At 39.6% G+C, this 24,929-nt stretch overlaps 1 protein-coding gene across 8 annotated transcripts in view; it reads left to right on the forward strand.

The window, feature by feature from the left end:
- Window positions 1–3,080: 3,080 nt before the first annotated feature.
- Window positions 3,081–24,929, forward strand: part of LOC137124436 (uncharacterized) — a 274,410-nt gene continuing 252,561 nt past the window's right edge. For 5 of the 8 annotated variants that reach the window (XM_067499386.1, XM_067499397.1, XM_067499387.1 and 2 more), the window contains exons 1-13: window positions 3,081–3,215; window positions 4,646–4,817; window positions 6,208–6,342; window positions 8,442–8,626; window positions 8,836–10,645; window positions 12,063–12,236; window positions 14,276–14,464; window positions 15,487–15,663; window positions 16,517–16,690; window positions 17,200–17,373; window positions 19,931–20,104; window positions 20,717–20,890; window positions 21,971–22,144. In XM_067499386.1, coding sequence (XP_067355487.1) covers window positions 4,798–4,817; window positions 6,208–6,342; window positions 8,442–8,626; window positions 8,836–10,645; window positions 12,063–12,236; window positions 14,276–14,464; window positions 15,487–15,663; window positions 16,517–16,690; window positions 17,200–17,373; window positions 19,931–20,104; window positions 20,717–20,890; window positions 21,971–22,144 — 3,560 coding nt within the window. In that variant the 5' untranslated portion in view covers window positions 3,081–3,215; window positions 4,646–4,797. The remainder of the gene's footprint in view (window positions 3,216–4,645; window positions 4,818–6,207; window positions 6,343–8,441; window positions 8,627–8,835; window positions 10,646–12,062; window positions 12,237–14,275; window positions 14,465–15,486; window positions 15,664–16,516; window positions 16,691–17,199; window positions 17,374–19,930; window positions 20,105–20,716; window positions 20,891–21,970; window positions 22,145–24,929) is intronic. The other 3 variants (XM_067499391.1, XM_067499392.1, XM_067499381.1) reach the window with 2 other exon arrangements.

The following is a 24,929-nucleotide window of genomic DNA, read 5'->3' on the forward strand; positions in this document are numbered from 1 at the left end:
CAAATCACGACGAACTGGGGAAGTGAACACATTTTTATGGGTTAACGCTAAAGGCAGTGAAGTAAGAATCAACCTCTGGTTCTCTAAACAGCGGAACGAGTGCGATGTGCCTACTCACGTCAAATCCATCTTCACGGCCACATGAGAGGGACAGAGGTGCAGGACTGGCAGGTACAGCGGCTCCCCGCTCTGTCTCCAGAGCCTTCACCTTTAGCAGCGCACATCAAAAAAAGTCTGTTATTAGAGTCAAATCAGCTTTGCGACATCTGTCCAACTCGTCTCTTGTTGGATTAGTTGTGAACTCCTCTAATTTAAACTCCATGCTGCCACCACCACAAAAGAAAAAACTTCCAAACAGACAAAATAACTAACTAGCTAATACCTACACCAAAACAGAAGAGAAATAAATTAAATCAAAACGGACGAGCCCCCAAATCATGTTAGGCCCCTGGTCTAGAGCACCGGTCCCCAACCTTTTTATCACATCCTTTCAAAATAAGATACAGATACGCCACAAAAACGAATATAAAGAACATTTTATTTTCATGAAATTTTTTACTCACGATAACAACAAATCAATGGGAGCCCTGAGCTTGTTTCTCTGCAACGAGACGGTCCCATCTGGGAGTGATGTCAGACAATGACACCCGAAGTGTGTTGCTTATGTCCAGTCTGCTCCGTTGTTTGGTTTTGGTTGCTGTCACTGCAGAAAACCCCGCTTCACACAGACAGGATGTCGGAAATAGCAACAGTGTTTTCAGTGCTGTGGTGGCGATCACAGGGTTTTCTGCCATGACTTTAATCCAGAACACCGGCAGAGTTGCTGTCTCTAACATCCTTTTAAGGCCGCCGTCATTTGCGATCTCCAGCAGCTGATCTTCTTCTTCACAGACTTGCTGGATTCACCTGGTTTGTAGACAAATGGGTCGCGGATCCAGTCCTTGCCAGTTTGTGCGTCTTTTGTGGTTGGGAAGTGGCGCTCGAACTAATTTAAAAGCAAAGACAGGTGATCGTGCCCCAGCTGGGACAATTTAGGCTCCGTCTCACCCAAAATCCCCGTTAATGTTTGACACATGTCCAATATGCCTCCGTTCACGCGCCGTCTCCACAACCTAGACATAACCAGATGTGCTCCACCACTGTTTCCATTCCCAAGCAAAAACCAGACCAAGTGTTCTGAACGGTATTTTATTTGCTTCGGATGTGAGCAGTGCACAAAAGCACACACACAAACTCTAACACCATCCCTGTCTGACCTAAGCATCCAAATACATACAAAACCAAATGACAGGGAGTCTAACCTGAACTCGTCACCCAAAACAGGAGAAACATTAGTAACATAAAAGGGCTTCTCACTCCTATGGTGGCTACCTGGTGCTCAATATGTACAGTGAGTTATATTTATAAGTATTTACAGAAATGTCCAAAAAAACAACAACAAAGTTCACAGAGCTCTGTTAGTCGATTCGAGTCCAAACAGAATGCTGGGTTTGTTGGGACAGACAGAAATGGACCAGCTGGGGCTGCTGACATCCTGGTGTATATGGAGGAAGACGCTCCATCCTGTCCAATCAGGTGGCGACAATCAGTTCGAATGGCCCAATCCGTGATGACCACCTGTGGCTCACCCCCCCTCAGACACACCCACACAAAACACAGAGGAGGAGGAGAAAAAGACAAGAGTCTTAGGTCATCAGAGTACAATAACTAAATCAATCAGGATAAATGATGCTTTCACTGTTTAGCTGTTGGTAAATGAACCTGAAAGGGTTCAGTTCATACAACCTGACCATTATTTTACTGTCACAGTGTCTGAGTCTCACCTGTGGACTGTGGACAAGAAGTCTATGGTCAATGAGCCTTTTAAGACATTACCACAGAGGGACTTCTCCAGTTCTCTACAATCTGATGGACATAAGTATGAATCAGAATCAGAATGAGCTGTTCAACAAATGAAGAGTGTGGATCTGTTGTGTAAATGAGACCAATATAACTGGGACAGATGAGGACGGAGCAGAGACGGTGACTCACACTGTTAGTATTTCACAGTTGCAGTGGGACCAGAGAGGAAGGGAAGCTACAATAACAGGAAATGTGGAGCTGCAATAGGAAAACATGGATCATTTATTCAACATACAGAACTGAATCGTGCTCTGAGTAAAACCAAGACCTCAGCTCCAGATAAAGATCAGACCTTTGTTATATTATGATCCAACAACTTTACATTTGAAGACATTTTCCAGATTTATATAAGTTTGTGAGGAGAGAAAGTCTCCACAGCTGGAAAAAAGCAGCTGTAATTCCTAAGATTGTAGACAAACAGGGGAATTTAGACTGATAGTGTTAATTCTTATGTCTGCAAGATAATACATTTTACATTATTTTACAAGACTTGATAGAACCATGAACTCCTCCAGTGAGACTCTTACTGGAAGTAAAAGTTTGTTGGAGAATTTATCCACCTTTGTTTTCTCCTCTGTTTTCATTCTCTCCCTGAAATGAGAAAATGTCATATTTAACAGAGCTGACAGTGACAAACTACATTTGATCACATTTCATATTGAATAACTGTGATCATTCTGCTTCACTGCTAATCTTTAATGTTTAACTTAATAACCTGGCTTTGTGTTGTTTTAGTTGTATGAATGTAAATGTACTTCTACAATTTTCATTTAATATACTGGACTTTCTGCACCACGTTTATTTCTGTGTTTGTATTCAACATCTTAATAAAGATCATTTAAAAAAAAAAAACAACTCGTGATTTCCAGTAACTGAATATGAGATGGTGCTTTCAAAGCTCATCGGAGATCAGGACGTTTACAAATGGCTCAGTCTGGTCTAAGCCATATGAGTAAATGATATTTAAACTTACCTTTGTGTTAAATCTGACTAAATTAATGCAGCTCTGCTGAAACTGCACATTTTCACATTAGGTCTGATGTAAATCTATGATTAGAAGAAGAGAAGATAAAACAACTACCCTCCAATTAGACATGGTGATTGTAACATTTCCGGCGTGACTCGTGGAACTGCATAAACTTGGACGTTTGTGATTTCCGATGGTTCAAAACGCAGCAAATAAACAGAAAGTGCGTAGTTGGTTCAGACGCCATTTTTAAAAACTTTGTTTACAGCTGAGTTTTAGAAGCGGAATTAGAATCTTCATTTTATGTCGACAGATCAGGACGAGGAAAAGTGAAGGCTGAAGCAGGGTGAGTGTTAATCAAGCAATATTATTATTTGACTGTCAAAGTCTGTGAGGACCATAGAGGAAGAGAGGAGGGGGCTGTTGTTACAAAAAGCTCCGAAAACTTCTCCTGCTCTTCAGAATAGTGAGTGTGTTCACATGGACTGAAGGAACCAGCTTCTGGTTTCCTCAGGTACATTTCTTTCTGTCCAACTGAGCATGTGTCTCCCTTTGTCCTTTCTGTCCCCCTGCGCTGTAACGTTCCTAACACACGTTTTCTGTTACTGTACAGTTCAAATCTGTGATCCAGGCTTCACAAATGAGTGGGATGGAGGAGAAAGCAGGTTACTCTGCTGCTGCATGATACACAGATTTCCAGTAACCAGCTTTAGAAAGTGTCTGTCAGTAGAAATGATGATGTCAGTGAATCTGCAGGTTTAACTAAAGAAAACCTGGAATGATGGACAGTTAATCTGCTGTGAAATTATTTGTTAGTTATGTTACTGATGTCAGAAACATTCTGATGTTGCTAAAGGCAGCAATTCAATTCAACTTTATTTTTCTAGTGCCAATTTACAACAAATTCATCTCAAGGCACTTTACAGAATAAAGTCAAGACTATAAAGATGTATAGAGAAAACCCAACAATTCCCCCTTGAACAAGCTCTAAGCAACAGTGGAGGAAAAAACTCCCTTTAACGGAAGAAACCTCCAGCAGAACCAGGCTCAGGGTGAGCAGCCATCTGCCTTGACCGGTTGGGGTGAGTGGAAAGTGGAGAGAGAAAAGAAAAGAGCAACAAAACATCTGGCAGGTTGGTTTGACCAGTAGCTGCACACTGGAAAACACACAGCTCTAAAGCTGGGGACACCTGCAGAAAGGGACAGAGAGAGGGAGACAAAGAAGGACAAAGACAACTACAGGAGAAAACACAGAGTTAATGTCATACAGTGGTGACAATTGTGGGATCAGTGGAGAGGAGGAGGAAAACTTTCAATTCTCAATTGATTTAAAAAAAACATAAGAATCCACAAACAGAACAGATTTGTATTTTTATTCTAAGACAACAAACAGAGAACCAGGAAGTAAAGTTTGACACATGCACAACATCCAGTTATTGATGCTGTCAGCTCGCTCTCATTGGCTGTTGCAGGTTTTTCCCTTTGCTCTACAGGATTTCAAGGTGTTTCTATGAAAGCTGATATTGGACATTGATTTTGGAGCCTGGATTTTGGCGTCTCAGTGTCTGCAGTGATTTGCAGTATGTGCTCAGTGTTACACATTCTGATCCTGATCCTGTGTCTTCACAACTGATCTGACTTGTTGTTACTGAGACGTCATCAGATGCTTTGGAAAACCTCAGTCAGTGTTTGTCTTTCACTGTCCAGGCCTTCTGGACAGTGAAGTGTCAAATCAACATGTTGCTGATGATTGTCCCTTATTTTGCACTTCTACAGTCAGGTTGTGGTTGCAGCATGTCCAGGTGTCCCTCTTCCCAGCAATGATTTCAAGCTCCTCCGGTGGGATTCCAAGGTGTTCCCGTCCAGGTGAAACCTAGAATCTCTCCAGAGTCTTCTGGGTCTACCCTGGGGTCTGCTACCAGCTGGACATGTCTGAAAGACCTTTATTGTGAGTCCCCCAGTGTGTGCACTTGGACCAGGTCTCATTGATCCATATGATCACAAAGATCACAGGTTACCAATAGTACTGATTGTTCTTTTGATTGTGCTTTTACTGAAATCCCTCTATAAATAACTCATCTTCTCCCAGTGTCTGAATGGTGACGATGGAGAAGGATCTAGAACAAGAAAATGGAAAATGTCCATGTTAGCGGTCGTCTCCTGCCACTAACTGACAAAGACACATGTCTTTGTCTCTACAAATTGTCCAAACTGGAAAAGTATTGGAACAGTGAGGCCAATTCATCTGTTTGTGTTCTGGGAAGCTGTGTGAGTACTGCTGGTACTGGCTGTTACTCAGCAGACTAACCGAACGTTCATGCACAATTTAAAGGAGATTGGTATGAAATTGCCACATTAATGCAACTTTTTGTCATAGTTGGTCCTGGTTTGTGTTGTTAAGGCTGTTTCATTTGTCAATTTAATCAGGTGTTGCTTTGTTTGTCAATGTTCCTGGATTTAGTTTGGAAGAGGAGAATTCATTATATTAGGACGTCTGTATTAATGAACAAAGGGGAGTGTGGTGCTATGAATTTACTTGATTTTTCAAAATCAACTGGCTGAAACGTTTCCTACATGATCCTAACTCGATCTGGATGCTGTCCCCTCTTCTGTCTTTTCTAAAATAGGTGGTTTCTTCAAAGGATTTTCTGTCTCTGCTCCTGTTTCAGATATTGATCCCAGACAAACCAATGTAGGAAAGATGTGTTTCCCAGTCAGTCACAAGACAATAAGACAGAAAACTTCCTGTAACTGCTCCTCATGTGAAGTCTTACTGGGATGGTATTATCCATAACTTGAAGTGGAAAAAAGTTCAGACTCCACCTTTACAAATATATTTGAACTACTAAAGAGAAATCTCTTTGAAATAGTTTTGGACCTGTGATTATACTGTGTTTCAGTCTGATGTCCTTATTTTCATTCAAACTGAAATTCTCAATAATTTCAACTTTTCCTTTTAAAGACTCTTTTTCTGAATATTTAATAATATAATTCAACTATTTATTATTTATCTAGCGTCAATTCACAACAAAGTCATCTCAAGGCACTTTACACAATAAAGTCAAGACTATAAAGATGTATAGAACCAGAACCAGAACTTCCTGTTCTCTACGTTTTAGGAAGTGAACAGTTTATTAATCTGTGAACACAAAGTCCTGATTGGCTGAATAATAAAAATTACAACTACATTTAACCAAGAAATGGAGCAAAGATTCCAATAAAACTGACAGTCGGCTTTTATTACAGTGTGTGTTTCACTTCCTGGTTTCTCCGTTTCTCAGTGTTTGACCTGGTTCTTGTTCTTGTCTCACAGTCAGTGGAACTGCTTTATCTTTCAGACTGACTGACGTCCACAAGATGGAGGAAGAGGACAGAACAGAGTCTGCAAGACACAGCTGTCTGTCCATGAAGAGTGACTGGTCCAAAAGGGAACCTCCAACCTTCAGTCCTGAACCTGGACCCTCAGACACAAAGTAAGAGACACTTTCTTCTGCAGTTAGTTTAAAAACTCTATTGATCCCCAGAGAGGAAACGTGTGTGTCCACCATCACAACACAAAGAGAAAACAGATGAAATAAAAACCTGGTCCTAGAACATGAGTCTCATGCAGCGGTAGAGAGACATAGTGAGTGAATGAAGAGAGGGAGCAGCGTTAGTGAGAACAAATCCCTAAATCAGAGAAATCAAACGCTCTTTTCTGATGGTTACACAGCGGTTACGTTCTGAAACACTAACAAACATGGTCACACCTCCACACAACCCTGCAGGAAGGACTTTGTATGAACACAACTGAAGTGCACATTTGTCTTGTCTGCTCCTCTTTGTTGCCTTGTGTGGACACATTTTGTTTCAGTACCTTTGTTGTGAGGACATTTGTGGAGGTCCACACAACTCAAAGGGACAAGACTGTGTTTTAGGGTTTGTGTTAGGGATTTATGTCACTGAGTGTCCTCACAACTATAGTGAGACTGTCTGTGTGTTGTGTCCCATGGTGAGACAGACACACAGACCTGAAACTGGATTCATATCATGTTCACAGTGCAGAGCAGTGACACACACACCAAGTCCACACAGATGCAAAAATCAATGATGTTTTCTATCAGACTACACACGGTCAGTTCCAGTTTGTGGCCTCATAGATTTAAAACAGTTTGAAATAGAATCAGTTCAACTTGTTTTTATTATAATGCAGTTTTTATGGAAATAACACATTTCTGCTTTGTCTTTGATCATTGAAATAATCTGGATAATTAGAAATATTCTGTTCATAAACAGCCTGTTAGAGGAGGAACATTGGGAAACACTGGGTTCAGTTCAGCATCAGGTTTCCTAAACCTCTTCATAGGTTTCTTCATCACACTTCTCAGATTGTGAAGAACCACACAGAGGATGATCCTCAGACTGAAGTAGGGTCTGTTTTCTCCTTCTGGTCCTTTTCTCAGAAACAGTGTCTAATGAAGCAGGAGTCCATCCAATAATAGAACCAGCTTCTTAATGAACGTGTGGGTTTTCTTCCTGTCCCTGCAGTGATGCTGTTACTGTAACATGTCACAGTGGAGGACAAAGTGCTTGGACTTCAGATTTACAGTGAAAACCACCTGGATTGTTTACACATCAATTATAAGATTGGAGGTGGATTTAGTTTTTGAAATGGTGCAGATGATGTAGAAATCTTAGGTCTACTGTGACTAAATCCTGTAGTTTGTACTTTGTATTATTTACTGTCACAGTCCATCCATCATCTGTAACCAGCCGACAGATGGATTCAATCCAGGGACGGGGGGACAGAGCAGCACTAACCACTCTACCACCGTACTGTGCTGTCACAGTCCAGAAAGCACAAGTTCAGGGTCTCCACAGCAGATCATTGGTCTGCATGTTGATTTCACACCAAGTGTCCTCCCCAATTTCTACCAGGCTTGTGAGCAGCACTGCATGGCTGGGGAGGGGGATTCAGTGTCTTACCCAGGGACGGGGCGGCCACTCTACCACCTGAGCCACTGCCGTCCCTGTAAGATATATTTCATATTAACACAAATACATGAGAAAGCTGAATGAAAACATTGAAAACTACAGGAGACAGTTTTCCTGCTGAGCTCTAAAGTTGTGTCCTGTAACTCAGGGACATCAGACAGATGTCCACTGTTCCTCAGGTTTGTCTTCTGAGTTTCCACTCATCCACAAGACATGTGCTCCTCAGTTCATCAGCTCATTTGCTGTGTTCTACTTTTCCTGTGAAAAGCTGCTGTTGAACTGTTGATTGTGTCAAACCAACGACCTCTGATGTCTCTGATGGATTTCTGCTTTTTAAAGCCTCATTATTCTCCACTTGTACCTTTATTTCTAAAGCACAGCTCTCAGTCCACTCTGAGACATGTCTGTGCTGTTTTGTGTAGAATTTTGAAATGACTCACAGCTACTTGAGAGACATTTAGTAGCTAAATGTCTCATTTGAATGGACTGAAGTCTGATTTACAAGCAGTTGTAAAACAATAAAGCTTCAACTAAGTCAATGCATCTGCTTATATTAAAATTCATCTACTGAGAGTGAGTTTGTGTTTGATGTCCACAGAAACACAAAGAGGACTCATGTTTCTGTGGAGGAGCAGCTGTCCTGCTGTGCTTTGTGTCAGGACGTCGTGAAGGATCCAGTCTCTACCAGCTGCAGACAGTGCATCAGCTCATACTGGGACCAGTCTGGTTCATCAGGAGACTCCTCCTGTCCCCAGTGTGGAAAAAGATCCAGAACAGTACAAAGTAGGACTAGACACTTTTTAATGTTAGATATTCTGAAACACTTCAGACTTTGTTGGTTTTCTTCAGTGATTATATATAATATATTATTATACTTAATTATATATTAATATTTTTGTGTTCATTATTATAAAAATCTGACTCTTAAACATCTTTGTTTTTGCTGGTAACACAAAGAACAAACCAGATTCTGTTTCTTTATTCTCACACAGTTTCTTGTCGTTCAGCAGATGTTGGTCTGCAGGAGGTTTTAGATGAACATAAGATCAGTCTGAGGAGGAGATGTGAATGTGTGACTGAAGGAAGTGATGAAACAGGAAGTGGAACCCTCCTCAACAGGATCTACACTGAGCTCTACATCACAGAGGGACAGAGTGAAGAGGTTAATACCCAACATGAGGTGAGGCAGCTTGAGACAGCTTCCAAGATGAAGACCCTCCATGACACTCCAATCAAGGTCCACGACATCTTTAAAGCCTTACCTGACCAACAGAGACACATCAGAGTGGTTCTGACCAACGGCGTCGCTGGTGTTGGAAAAACCTTCTCGGTGCAGAAGTTCAGTCTGGACTGGGCAGAGGGCTTGGAAAACCAAGATGTCAGTGTGCTGGTTGTGCTTTCGTTCAGGGAGCTGAACTTGATCAAAGATGAGCAGTACAGTCTTCTCACGCTGCTCCATGTTTTCCATCCAACATTACAGAAGGTCACAGCAGAGCAGCTGGCTGTCTGTAAACTTTTGTTCATCTTTGACGGCCTGGATGAAAGCAGACGTTCACTGGATTTCAACAATAGTGAGGTTGTGTCTGATGTCACACAGAAGTCATCAGTCGACGTGCTGCTGACAAACCTCATCAAGGGGAATCTGCTTCCCTCGGCTCTGGTCTGGATAACTTCCAGACCTGCAGCAGCCAATCGGATCCCTCCTACGTGTGTCGACAGGGTAACAGAAGTACGAGGCTTCACTGACGCCCAGAAGGAGGAGTACTTCAGGAGGAGGTTCAGTGATGAAGAGCTGTCCAGCAGAATCATCTCCCACATCAAGACATCCAGGAGCCTCCACATCATGTGTCACATCCCAGTCTTCTGCTGGATCACTGCTACAGTTCTGGAGCACATGTTGACTACAGAGCAGAGAGGAGAGCTGCCCAAGACCCTGACTGACATGTACTCACACTTCCTGCTGATTCAGACCAAGAGGAAGAAGAACAAGTATGGTGAGGGACATGAGACCAGTCCACAGCAGCTGATGGAGGCTGACAGGGAAGTTCTTGTGAAGCTGGGGAGGCTGGCGTTTGAACATCTGGAGAAAGGAAACATCATGTTCTACCAAGAAGACCTGGAGCAGTGTGGTCTTGATGTCACAGAGGCCTTGGTGTACTCAGGAGTTTGTACAGAGATCTTCAAAAGAGAGAGTGTGATCTTCCAGAAAACAGTCTACTGCTTTGTTCATCTGAGCATTCAGGAGTTTCTGGCTGCAGTTTACTTCTTCCACTGTTACACAAACAGGAAGAGAAGGGTACTGGAGGACTTCCTGGGGAAAGACAATCAACACTATAGAATTTATTTACTTGGCTTTTTAAGTGGAGTCATGGAGAAATCTCTCCAAAGTAAAAATGGTCACCTGGACCTGTTTGTTCGCTTCCTTCATGGCCTCTCTCTGGAGTCCAACCAGAGACTCTTAGGAGGTCTGCTGGGTCAGACAGAGAACAGTCCAGACATCATCCAGAGAGTCACCAACAACCTGAAGGAGATGAACAGTGATAAAATTTCTCCTGACAGAAGCATCAACATCTTCCACTGTCTGATGGAGATGAAGGACCACTCAGTACATCAGGAGATCCAAGAGTTCCTGAAGTCAGAGAACAGATCAGAAAAACTCTCTGAGATCCACTGCTCAGCTCTGGCCTACATGCTGCAGATGTCAGAGGAGGTTCTGGATGAGTTGGACCTGAAGAAGTACAACACATCAGATGAGGGACGACGGAGACTGATCCCAGCTGTGAGGAACTGCAGAAAGGCTCAGTAAGTCCAGATGTGATCAGACACACTTAACACACATAAAAGATGTTGGAACAACAAGTCAAATGTGTCTGTTCTGTAAACTAAAGACATTTGGGTTTAAGATGTTTAAGACATTTCTCAATCTAGAATAGGACAAGTTCAGACTATGGACCTTAGGAGTTTGGACTTGGTAAGTTTATGTGAGAGCACAGACTCTTCAGTCTTGGTGGCAGCAGGTAATTTAAGCTGTTACACAAACTGGTTTTTGGGGTCTATGCATTTCTGTATTTCTGTATTGATTTGTGTTGAGTCCACAGGTGTTTGTTATATCCAATAAGACAAAGTAGCAGCAACATATTTAACATATTTAAGTGTAGCAGCAGCTTTTGTTTCCAAAATGAATAATAACTTGTCTAAAAACACTAGAGAAACAGAGCCAGTGGTAAATTGTCACACAGCTTACTGAGATAAGACTGTTCTAACCTGGGATCATGGTGGACGTTACATGGTCATGAGGAGCTGGGCTGCAGGCTGCTGACATGATGCTGTGTTGTCTGGTAGAAAATGTTGAATCAGATTTACAGATGGACTTTATTTGGATCAACTGATTCGTTAAAGGAACAGATCATAATCTGTTGTCACTTGATGAAGAAATGGTGTTTGTAGAACTGTTGGAAAGGAACTTTTTCTCTGACTGTTGACAAAAGCAGCAGGATGAATTCTCACGTGTTCAGAGCTTTATTATCTGCTCACAGTGTTTCACAGTGTAGATGGACAGTGACTCAAAGCTCCACAGTTTCATGTTGTTCAATGGCCAAGTCAGTCATCTGACCTGAATCCAGTTCAACTTGGAACTGAAGGCAAAGCCCCCAAAAACCAAGCTGAAGTGAAGAGAGCTGCAGTAAAGGTCTGGCAGAGCATCACCAGGGAAGAAACCCGGCATCTGGTGATGTTCATGGGTTTTTGACTTGAAAAGATTTGGAACAAATATTAAAAAAGACAATTTATTGTTCTAAATATTTGTGAGCCACTAAAATTGGGGGTCTGTGAATAAAAGTGTGTGTAGTTCCTCCACTGTTCATCTAATGTTTTGGAGCAAAGCCTTAAATGAAAGCTGACAGTCTCCACTTTAAGCACATTTTGATGGTTTCACTTCATATCCACTGTGGTGGGACAGAGAACGAGAACCATGAAATCTGTGTCCCTGTTCAAATACTTATGGACCTGTGTGTGTGTGTGTGTGTGTGTGTGTGTGTGTGTGTGTGTGTGTGTGTGTGTGTGTTGCTTTGTGTCTCCATAATGTCGAAAAGTGTTATAGAGGATCAGTTTAGACCATTTAGCTGCTGCCTCCATCTCATTCTGCTTTGTGATCAAAACAGAGAAAATATAAACTTTACAAAATTTAAATATTAATAATATTTCTTATCTGTGATCACAGACTTTCTGACTGTGGACTCTCAGCAACTCACTGTGAAGTTGTGGCTTCAGCTCTGAAGTCCAGCCCCTCCCATCTGAGAGAACTGGACCTGAGTGACAACAACCTGCAGCATTCAGGAGTGAAGCTGATTTGTTCTGGACTGAAGAATCCAAACTGTGTCCTGGAGAGTCTGAGGTCAGTTTTCCATCTTAAATCCATAAGTGAATGTTCAGGTTTGGTTTGGTTCATTAGTTTCTAAGTTTGTCTGAGCACAAATGTGAAAACCATTTCCTCAGGTCAAATCCCTCAACACTATGTGGGACTTTAAGTTGAGTCCACATAGAAAAGTGAAATAAGTCCAGATGTCTCCATGTTTGCAGACTGTACTTGAAGGAAAGTGGTGCTGAGGAGGAACAGGCTGACAGTCTGATTGGGCCTTGGACTAGTACCTTGTCTGCACTAGTAGTGGACCATGAACTTAAGGAAAGGCCAGTTTTTCTCAAGTGTTAAAGATGAAACTTTGTTTCTCTGACATTTGTCTCCTGACAGCTGGAAGGTTCCACACATTCAACAGTGGTTTCTGCCTTTGGCCTTTATGCACTGAATCTTTTCCCACTGTGATGTTGTGGAGATGGTGAAAGAGCTCAATTCTTTGCAAACTTGCATTTTTCAACTTGTGCTGAGCCACGAGCCATGTTTGATTGTAGAGACTGAGCCTTTGAGCCTGTTACCAATGAAGTTGCTCATTCTGGAATCATCCACAACCGTCAGACTTTTCTTCACTTTTCACTCTTATTTTGTCTTTTCTCAATGAGCTTCAATTTACAAAATACAGTGAAAAATCTTTTCTTTGTCCTTTTGTCAGATAAATCAAAGTGAATGAACAAATCCCAGATTGGAGTTTTTATTGCAGTTTGGAAAAAGTATAAAAAGCTTGTAGATGATTTGTTTTTTTGGTGTTGTTGAGAAAAACCAAAGGCTGAATGTCGTCTCAGTATGAATCAGAGCTACAGTGAACCTTTGTAGCAGCTCTTTAAATTCCACTACTGAGGATATGATCAGGATTTTGGTGGTTTGGTCGCTTTGACCTTGGAATCAACCAGTTAATGGTGGATTTTGTTGTAATTGTTCACAACTTACCTGCTGGTTTATGTCAAAGAACATTTAATAATTAAAATTGAACACAGTCAAAATTTGTTTTTGCAAATGAACTCTTCATGTCTTTAGTGGCATCTGATTCCATCATCAGGTGACACTTGAACCTGTGCATGATGCTTCCTGTCACACAATGATGTCACTTTGTGTAGAGACACAACCAGTAACCAGGAGCAGAAATGTGACACTGCAGACATGTTTGTACAGAAAGGTACTAGGTTCCATTTAGGATCAGAGAAGAGAACATCCAACATCTGACCCAGTTAGAAAGAGGATTCAGGAGGAAGCTGAACTCAGTCTGGTCATTTATGATGATAGATGATGAGCTGAACCTCTGAATAAGAACAGTAATCTAACCCACTGTGTGTTAGAAATAGAAGGTAAATCGTGTTCTTGTTCTCTAGTGGTTTGAAAATGACAACACATGCTAAAATGGATGGATACCATGCATCATGTGTTTTTTCTCTGAACCATTGATAAAGGATAGTTGTAAATACTTTTCTATCGCCCAAACTTTAGGCTTCCCAAGCAATAGAAAAGCCAGAACAATATGTGTCACCCATGTTAAAAATGAGACATTTAAAGTAACAAGCACAAGTTGTTTTAATCCAACATGTCTGATAGGAGCTCAGCAACATGAGGAATGAAGGATTCATGATGGTTTGATTTTGAAAAGGTTTGTATCTTTGTCAAGTTACTGATAGAGTCTGATGCTCTTATGAGACCTGACTTTACTGGATCAGTTTCAGGAGCACAAATCAGTGCTGACCACAGTCTGGAACCAAAGCTGATCAGTTCTTTAAAGTTTGATCCATTTCATGATGAGTCAAAGTATTGTAGGAAGTTTTGAGTCTGTCATATGTGATTTGATGTTTGTCTGATAATTCCAGAGGTGAGTGAGGTGAGCAGCATGTTCTGAATCAGTGCTGACATGAATAGGTGTATGAATGTTGTGCTGACATTTGGATGATGTCTGTAGAAGTCTGACATTCTGATGATCCACAATAACACAAGGACAAAGTCCCTCTAACACCATTGATTAGGACAAATCTGATTGTTACTAATGATTTGATCCACAGCTTTGATTCTTTACTCAGATTGAGGAGCTGCAGTTTGTCAGAGATCAGCTGTGATTCTCTGGTCTCAGCTCTGAAGTCCAACCCCTCCCATCTGAGAGAACTGGACCTGAGTGACAACAACCTGCAGGATTCAGGAGTGAAGCTGAGTGGTTTTCTGGAGAGTCCACACTGTAGACTGGAGACTCTGGGGTCAGACACCATTTTTTAGTTGTGTGCTGAGATTAATATGATGTAAAAGTTGTGGTGACACTAAACTACAGACAGGTTCATGTTTCTGAGGTCAAATCACATTCAAACTGTTCAGTGGTTGAAAGGACGTTTTGAAAGTGTCGAAAAATCCGATGTAAAAATGTGAAAGTGACATTTGATTGTCAGACTTAGAATTGAAGACACTTGTATAAAGCAGCAACAGAGAATCAGCTTGGAGCAAATAGAAGGAGGAGAGAAGAATCAGCAGGTTAAGAACAGGACACACAGCACTAAATAGTTGACTGAAGCTAATGAAGAAGCATCCAACTGCCAACTGTGTCAAGAAGCAGAGACAGTTGATCCTGTTTGATTTGAGTGGAATAAATGTAGAGAGGAGCAGCAGAGTGGGATTGGAAGGTGCAGAGAAAAGGAAAGAAATCCTCCAAACATTCCACAACTACTATCAAGTGCAACAGGAGATGATTGACAGCTTTACATCATATGGGAAATAGTTTGCATGTGTGAAGACATGTGAGAGACACATGAGAGAGCAGGGAGGACAAATGTGTGTTGAGGACGACCAAAGTGTTGCTGCAGACAAACTGGATCTTTTTCCAATCACTACATTGTCTGATCACATGAAGCCAAATCCAGGTGAATGACAGCAGCTGTGCTGTGAGATCCACTATAGTGACATTTCAAATGTGTGACGACAAAGTTCCTCCTGTCTGTCTCTGTGCAGTGTTTGAAGACAGACACAGAAAAACCTTAGTTTGAAGGTTTGATCATTAAGAGCAGACAAGAGGTTGAAGTTAGTGTTTAGCAGAGTTTAGACACTAACATTTCACTAATGATCAGATTGTTGCTTCTGTCTTCACAAAGACAACATGGACTGTCCACATGAAGAAGAAGAAAGACACAAATATATTGTTGAAGATCTCAGCTCTGATCAGATGATGAAACATTGATGGTTTCAAACAGGAACTTTGTTTCTAAACTTTCATCTTTGATTCTTTATTCAGATTGATCAACTGCAGTTTGTCAGAGATCAGCTGTGATTCTCTGGTCTCAGCTCTGAAGTCCAACCCCTCCCATCTGAGAGAACTGGACCTGAGTGGAAACTGGGACCTGCAGGATTCAGGAGTGAAGCTGCTGTGTGGTTTTCTGGAGAGTCCACACTGTAGACTGGAGACTCTGAGGTCAGTTCACTGACTGATACTGTTGGAGATTTTATATATTTAATCCACGACTTTAATTAAGTAATTAATTAATTTTCAGATTTAAAAAATAATTTGTATATTTCTCACTGTTCCTAAATAAACTGTATAAAAATGTTTACTTGTTACATTTAAATATATTTTTATAACAAAAATAAACATAATCATCAGAACTAATATTTTATTTAAAATAAGTGATTAAAATGAATAAAGACAAACATTTGTTGTTTTACTTCATATCAGTGAGCTGTAATCATTGATATTCATAGAAAAACAGTTGTATTTTTTCATAGAGGTGAATTTTCTTGTTAAATGAGTTGAAAAATGTTTAAAGAACCAAACTGTTGTTTTTCCATGTTTCAGTCCATGAAGTGAAAATTGTTTTTATTTCACATTTCTGCTGAACATTTTCCAAAGTTTGCATGAAATCATCTGTAATTTGGGATTCAAATAGTTTTTGTTCAGTTGAATCTGTGTTTAGTTTTGGATTTTCTGAGCTGATCTGCAGGACAGAGACCAGGACCAGTTCTGGTTCTTTAAAGTTTGATCCATTTCACTGATGAGTCAAAGTATTGTAGGAAGTTTTGAGTCTGTCAGATGTGATTTGATGTTTGTCTGATAATTCCAGAGGTGAGTGAGGTGAGCAGCATGTTCTGAATCAGTGCTGACATGAATAGGTGTATGAATGTTGTGCTGACATTTGGATGATGTCTGTAGAAGTCTGACATTCTGATGATCCACAATAACACAAGGACAAAGTCCCTCTAACACCATTGATTAGGACAAATCTAATTGTTACTAATGATTTGATCCACATCTTTGATTCTTTACTCAGATTGAAGAGCTGCAGTTTGTCAGAGATCAGCTGTGATTCTCTGGTCTCAGCTCTGAATTCCAACCCCTCCCATCTGAGAGAACTGGACCTGAGCTACAACAAGCTGCAGGACTCAGGAGTGAAGCTGCTGTGTGGTTTTCTGGAGAGTCCACACTGTAGACTGGAGACTCTGAGGTCAGTTCACTGACTGATACTGTTGGAGATTTCATATATTTAATCCACAACTTTAATTAAGTAATTAATTCAACTCCAAACTTCATTTTACAATAAACAGAATCATCAGAAATAATATTTTATTTAAAATGAATAAATTCAAACAACATTTGTTGTTTTACTTCATATCAGTGAGCTGTAATCATTGATGTTCATAGAAAAACAGTTGTATTTTTTCACAGAGGTGAATTTTCTTGTTAAATGAGTTGAAAAATGTTTAAAGAACCAAACTGTTGTTTTTCCATGTTTCAGTCCATGAAGTGAAAATTGTTTTTATTTCACATTTCTGCTGAACATTTTCCAAAGTTTTCATGAAATCATCTGTAATTTGGGATTCAAATAGTTTTTCTTCACAATAGTTTAGTAGTAAAATAGTTTTTAGTTTTGCTCATTTTAGAGAAAACACTATTGATTAGGACAAATCTGATTGTTACTAATGATTTGATCCACATCTTTGATTCTTTATTCAGATTGAGTTGGTGCAGTTTGTCAGAGATCAGCTGTGATTCTCTGGTCTCAGCTCTGAAGTCCAACCCCTCCCATCTGAGAGAACTGGACCTGAGCTACAACAAGCTGCAGGATTCATCAGTGAAGCTGCTGTGTGGTTTTCTGGAGAGTCCACACTGTAGACTGGAGACTCTGAGGTCAGTTCACTGACTGATACTAATTAGATCTTTACACCACAACTGAAGTTAATTAATTACAAATCAAGTTTCCAGTAAAAGCTGGTTCACTGTGTAAAATGAAAATACAGACAATGCAATGACTTGCAAATCATTTGTATATAAAATAGAACAAAGACACATATCAAATACTGAAATTGATACATTTGTTTTTTGTTTGTTTTTAATATTTGCTCATCTTGAATTTGATGCCAGCAGCACATTTTTAAAAAGGGACATGTTAACCACTGTGCTGCATCAGCTGTTTTTCATCCAAACTATGTGTTTGGGTACAAACAGGACCAGCTGCTTTACTGTGGACTGGAACCAACCAGTTACCTGCAGTTATGTCTAAATGAACCTTGTAATTTGAGAAAATGTGAAAATGAACAAAACCCAACAGAGAACCAGCTCCAGTGTTGCACTGGTTCCACTCACCCGTCGAGCCTGAAGCAACTGGTCACTGTGAGCTCAATAATGGAGTTTCTGAAGTACTTTAAACAGGGAGCTTCAAGTTCATACAGGTGAACTGTTGATGATCATTATTACAGTGAGTAAAGATTCATGTTGGAATTTAAAAAGACTATTCTGTCCTCACTGGTGTGGAGAGTTGCCTCTAGCTTGACAGATAGCTAACAGGTCCCTTCAGTTAACACTCAGCACGTGGTTTTTGAGTTTAGAACTTTGAAGAAAGCACTGTGAAACTGAAATAGAAAATAAATGTGTTACAAATAGTTTCATTTTACATACACACAAAGTCAATAAAAGAAACAAATTAGGCTGGTTACAAATCAAAATGTATAACAGAAATGCATTTAGCATGATTAGCAGTTAACGTTAAATTAGCCCGATGCTAACATACATGGAAAATCCCATAGACATGCTACTGCAATTAGCATTGTATTGTTTTATAGTAATTACAGATAAATCACAAACTAAACCATCTTAAGACCAGCATATGGTACGATTGTTAAACCTAATAGACTTCGTACTTACAGACATATGTTCTTTAGGGACTGATGGAAAAGTTAGAAAGAAAGTCTGCTGACTGCTGAACTAATCTTTAGAATTTTGGTTAAGTCAACTACGATGAGCCAGATAAGACAAAAATAAGCAACCCATTCCCTTCTTATAAGTAGCAGCACAAAGACGCCTCTCTCTTAAAAACCCAACAGAGTGGGTGAAATCTGAGGGACAATCAGCTGAGTGGCCTGGTGTGGGTTTGAGTGGGGAGCAGAGATTCTCACCGCTCATATGGTCTGGACACAACACAAGGACGTATAGAAATGTCCTGCAATAAGACACAACACAGGAGCCCAGATGACCTGCACCTCCCCTTTACATGAACAGTGACAACCATCTGATTAAGACCTTGTGGACTTAGTTTCTTCGATTACATGTGTGTAATCATGTGTGTTTTTTAAAAAAAGCTCTTCATTTGGTTGTGTGGTGGCTGTTGGCTTGTTTCTCAAATTGCAGTGCTTTGAGCTCTCAGGGCCACCGTACTAAAAGCTACACTGTCATTCACTTTAAAGCACTTTCTTTGAAATTTGGCCAAACGAATGTCTCATAGGACACTTTCCCACCTCCCTTCAGTCCATTTTGAATGAGCTTGAGTTCAGAGGAGACAGAGTTTCTGCATCGTGTTTCTTCCCAGAGACAAACTGTGTCCATTGACAGTGGATTTGTGAGGTTCCTGAGTCCACGCAGTGACTTTCACTACAGAAACATGTGTGTTCTTGATGCAGTGGCCCCTGATTGTGTAGGATGTGTTGTTGTGTCAGCTTGACTGCTGTTGTTGGTCTTTTCCAGCCTTTTGTTGCCTCTGTCCCAACTTTTTAGAAATATGTTTCTGGCAAATACAGAACAATCAGATGTTTCAGTTTCAACATGTCTTTGTACTATTTAGAATCAAATAGGTTTCAAATCTGTTTCTTTGCATTTTACAGTGTCACAACTTTTCTGGAAAAGGGGTTTGTGCATTTTAAAGTTGAATGTTTCTTGTTTTATCATCAGACCAACTGTGCAGAATAGAAATGATGCGTTTCAGTGTTCACTTCCTGAATATGACACAGTGTGATACTATTTTATTTCTTCTTATCCTATCAGCTGATAATTATGCTGTATGAAATAAAGACTATGAGATTTAAACACAATATAATATTGGGAAATGTAACAGATCAGAAAGTAAATCATATACTGTATGATGTCTGATTTGGATCCATAAAAAGTATTTGTACTTTTTTCGCAGAGGTGAATTTTCTTGTTAATTGAGTTGAAAAATGTTTAAAGAACCAAACTGTTGTTTTTCCATGTTTCAGTCCATGAAGTGGAAATTGTTTTTATTTCACATCTCTGCTGAACATTTTCCAAAGTTTTCATGAAATCATCTGTAATTTGGGATTCAAATAGTTTTTGTTCAGAATAGTTTAGTAGTAAAATAGTGTTTAGTTTTGCTCATTTTAGAGAAAACACCATTGATTAGGACAAATCTGATTGATACTAATGATTTGATCCACATCTTTGATTCTTTATTCAGATTGAGGAGCTGCATTTTTTCAGAGATCAGCTGTGATTCTCTGGTCTCAGCTCTGAAGTCCAACCCCTCCCATCTGAGAGAACTGGACCTGAGCTACAACAAGCTGCAGGACTCAGGAGTGAAGCTGCTGTGTGGTTTTCTGGAGAGTCCACACTGTAGACTGGAGACTCTGAGGTCAGTTCACTGACTGATACTGTTGGAGATTTTATATATTTAATCCACGACTTTAATTAAGTAATTAATTCAACTTAAAAATTTCATTTTCACATTTAAAAAAAAATCATTTTTATATTTCTCACTGTTCCTAAATAAACTGTATAAAATTTTTACTTGTTACATTTAAATATATTTTTATAACAACAATAAACAGAATCATCACAACTAATATATTATGGAAAATAAGTCATTAAAATGAATAAAGACAAACAACATTTGTTGTTTTACTTCATATCAGTGAGCTGTAATCATTGATGTTCATAGAAAAACAGTTGTATTTTTTCACAAAGGTGAATTTTCTTGTTAAATGAGTTGAAAAATGTTTAAAGAACCAAACTGTTGTTTTTCCATGTTTCAGTCCATAAAGTTGTTTTTATTTCACATTTCTGCTGAACATTTTCCAAAGTTTTCATGAAATCATCTGTAATTTGGGATTCAAATAGTTTTTCTTCACAATAGTTTAGTAGTAAAATAGTTTTTAGTTTTGCTCATTTTAGAGAAAACACCATTGATTAGGACAAATCTGATTGTTACTAATGATTTGATCCACATGTTTGATTCTTTATTCAGATTGATCAAATGCAGTTTGTCAGAGATCAGCTGTGATTCTCTGGTCTCAGCTCTGAAGTCCAACCCCTCCCATCTGAGACAACTGGACCTGAGCTGGAACAAGCTGCAGGATTCAGCAGTGAAGCTGCTGTGTGGTTTTCTGGAGAGTCCACACTGTAGACTGGAGACTCTGAGGTCAGACACCATTTTTTAGTTGTGTGCTGAGATTAATATGATGTGAAAGTTGTGGTGACAATAAAGTACAGACAGGTTCATGTTTCTGAGGTCAAATCGCATTGAAACTGTTCAGTGGTTGAAAGGAAGTTTTGAAAGTGTCGAAAAATCCAATGTGAAGATGTCATTTGATTGTCAGACTTATAATTGAAGACACTTGTATAAAGCAGCAACAGAGAATCAGCTTGGAGCAAATAGAAGGAGGAGAGAAGAATCAGCAGGTTAAGAACAGGACACACAGCACTAAATAGTTGACTGAAGCTAATGAAGAAGCATCCAACTGCCAACTGTGTCAAGAAGCAGAGACAGTTGATCCTGTTTGATTTGAGTGGAATAAATGTAGAGAGGAGCAGCAGAGTGGGATTGGAAGGTGCAGAGAAAAGGAAAGAAATCCTCCAAACATTCCACAACTACTATCAAGTGCAACAGGAGATGATTGACAGCTTTACATCATATGGGAAATAGTTTCGTCCTCCATTAAACCTGTTTCTTCAGTTTCACTTAATTTCAGTGAGTTGTGAGGAAAATGTTTGTTCACTGAAATTAAACCTTCAGAACTCAAACACTCATATTTTTCACTGTTTCTCAATAAACTAGAAAATGTTTAGTTAGTTCTGACATTTAAATACATTTTTATAACAACAATAAACAGAATCGTTGTTATGAATATTTGTTTAAATTAACAATGTAACAATAATGACATTCTGACACTAATGGTGTTTGTATTTATTTGATCATATTGACAGTGAAACAAAAATGTTTAATTATAAAACTGAACTGTTCTAAAGTCTTTATGACTTTTATCACATTCAGTTTGAAAACAAATGTAATGAAATGTGAGTGAGGTGAGCAGCATGTTCTGAATCAGTGCTGACATGAATAGGTGTATGAATGTTGTGCTGACATTTGGATGATGTCTGTAGAAGTCTGACATTCTGATGATCCACAATAACACAAGGACAAAGTCCCTCTAACACCATTGATTAGGACAAATCTGATTGTTACTAATGATTTGATCCACATCTTTGATTCTTTATTCAGATTGAGTTTCTGCAGTTTGTCAGAGATCAGCTGTGATTCTCTGGTCTCAGCTCTGAAGTCCAACCCCTCCCATCTGAGACAACTGGACCTGAGTGACAACAAGCTGCAGGATTCAGGAGTGAAGCTGCTGTGTGGTTTTCTGGAGAGTCCACACTGTAGACTGGAGACTCTGAGGTCAGTTCACTGACTGATACTGTTGAGTCTTTATTCCTCAAAATCATCAATCAAGTTTCGTGTTTGCATTTTGTCATGAGATATCAGGTCATATTGGACTAAAACTTAAACTATTTGTTTAGTGATACTTATTTCTGTGAGTTCACTTAAATAAAACCTTCAGAACTTTTAAATATCAACTAATATTTTTGGAAAAAATCAATTGAAATAAACTCAATGAACATAAAACATTATTTCTTTCTTTTCAGTTCATATCAGTGAGCTGTCATCACTGATTCTGTTCATAGAAAATCAGTTGTATTTTTTTCAGAGTCGTGAATTTTCTTTTTAAATGAGTTGAAAAATGTTTAAAGAACCAAACTGTTGTTTTTCCATGTTTCAGTCCATAAAGTGCAAATTGTTTTTATTTCACATTTCTGCTGAACAATTTCCAAAGTTTTCAAGAAACATCTGTAATTTGGGATTCAAATAGTTTTTGTTCACAATAGTTTAGTAGTAAAATAATTTTTAGTTTTGTTCATTTTAGAGAAAACACCATTGATTAGGACAAATCTGATTGTTACTAATGATTTGATCCACATATTTGATTCTTTATTCAGATTGAGTCGCTGCAGTTTGTCAGAGATCAGCTGTGATTCTCTGGTCTCAGCTCTGAAGTCCAACCCCTCCCATCTGAGAGAACTGGACCTGAGATACAAGAAGCTGCAGGATTCAGCAGTGAAGCTTCTGTCTGATCTTGTGGAGAGTCCACACTTTAGACTGGAGACTCTGAGGTCAGTAGATGGTTGGAGTCAGTCCATGTTGCTTTCAGCAGTATTGTACTAAACCCAGTTAGTATCAAAGCAAAGATCCAGTTTTTCCTGTAAAGCTCCAACCTTCTCAGTGGCTGCTTTCCTCAGTGAAGCTGTGAGAGGAGAATGGGGACAGGCTTCAGGATTGGACAGAAAGACAGAGACAGAGAGAACAGTGTTGGAGTTGATGTGAAGACGACTGTTGTTGTTGTCTTCATGTGGACAGGAAATAAAGCTGGATTCCAGCTGACAGCCTCACAACATGTATAGAGACAGTGGTCCTCATTCCTCAAATCTGATCTGATTTCAACACTAAACTATTGATCAGTTTCATCTTTGTCACAGCTCTAAGATCAGTCTGACTGAAGCCTGCAAATCAAAGAACCATGGTTCCATTTAGTAACCATGTGGTCTTTGTACAGACCAGAACCTCTGCTGACTGACAGATGATGAAGTGAGTCTCTGGAAACATCATTGATCTCCTCTGTTCTCTCTCATTCTCTGTGCAGGAAGCGATGATCTCTCTGTGTCCTGATGATCCAGATGTTGCAGCAGCAGCATGTTGTGTGCAGAGAGGCTCTGACTGGACCATGTTACTGGGAGGTAGAGTGGAGAGGAGAGCTTCATCCAGCAGTGACTGACAGAGGAATCAGAAGAAGTGGAGATGACTCTCAGTGCTGCAGTCTGAACTGCTCTGAGAACAGCTCCACTGTCAGACACAATGTCAAGTCCACCATCATCCCTGTGTGATCCTCTGGATCTGACAGAGGATCAGCAGTGGATCTGGATCTGCTCTGCTGCTGCTCTGTCCTTCTACACTGAGACTCCTCCACTCCTTCTGCTCCACACTCAACCACCTCCTCCACCTCCACCTGGATTTGACTTTGTCTTTTTTGATTTCTTCAGATCTTCTGAAGACAAACTGTCTCTGCACATTAGTTCTGTTGAGGACATCATAACTGTAAATGAAATTCATATTTCTGTTTAACTGATGTAGTGTTAAAGTGAAATGTTTCTCTCTGAACTCTGTTTAGCAACAATAGACAGTTTCTCATTATCTTTATGTTATTAACAGATAAATAGCTGAAAAGAAACAAATGTGTGTTTTGTTATTGTTGGAATAAATGTATATAAAGTTATCTCATTTTCTGTATTTTCTTAAGTGGCCAGCTTAAGTTTTATATATTCTTTGTTTAATAAACAGCATGTGCATGTGTGTGTCTAACTAACAATTCTGCTTTATGAGAAAAACAGGAGGCACATCCCACGGACCTTTCGGAAACCTCTCTGAGAGGAGTTGCTAGATAAAAAGCCACATCCACCTGCAGACACGACATTGAACTTTGTTTTAATTTCAAAGTGTTATCTTGGTGCAATGCTGTGTGATCCCTCTCCCTTTAGAAAGGAATGTATCAGGAAACCTCCCTAAACTGAATAAAAGAGAGGCAGCAACATAGATGCATTTCAGAGCGAGTAGGAGATGTTACTGTCTTGCATCTATGCTTGTTCTCCTCATGAGTAAAACTGAATAATGCCTTTGTCTTTCTTTCCTTGTATGTGATTTTTAAATGTTGTAGGTGCTTAGACCTGACAGTTAGTTATTAATGTTAAAAATGACAATATCTGCTCTTAGACACCTCAAGTGGAATCAGTAAAGAAGCTTCAACATCCAGGAAGAGAGAAGAACATCAACAGAGTTTCAAGTGCAGTTCTAAACTTCATACATCACACATTAGTTTTCTAAGCTTCTGTTGCTGGGCAGAACATTCTCCACCCTCAGGTTACTGCTCCCAGCACTTTTCTCCTTTTCTGGAAACCTTTTCCCTTTTCAGCACTTTGATAAGCACCTTGACTCTGGGTCACTACAGTGTGGGAAAGTCTGCTGTTAGACAATAACTGCAAACACTTCAAGACAAAACATACAATCATTTCAACATTTTTCAAAAGTACTGAGTACAAGTTGTCAGTATAACTAAGTAAAATGCTAAAAGTAA

This window comes from Channa argus, chromosome 3 (assembly GCF_033026475.1).
Source record: "Channa argus isolate prfri chromosome 3, Channa argus male v1.0, whole genome shotgun sequence".
In the NCBI taxonomy this organism is placed as follows: Eukaryota; Metazoa; Chordata; class Actinopteri; order Anabantiformes; family Channidae; genus Channa; species Channa argus.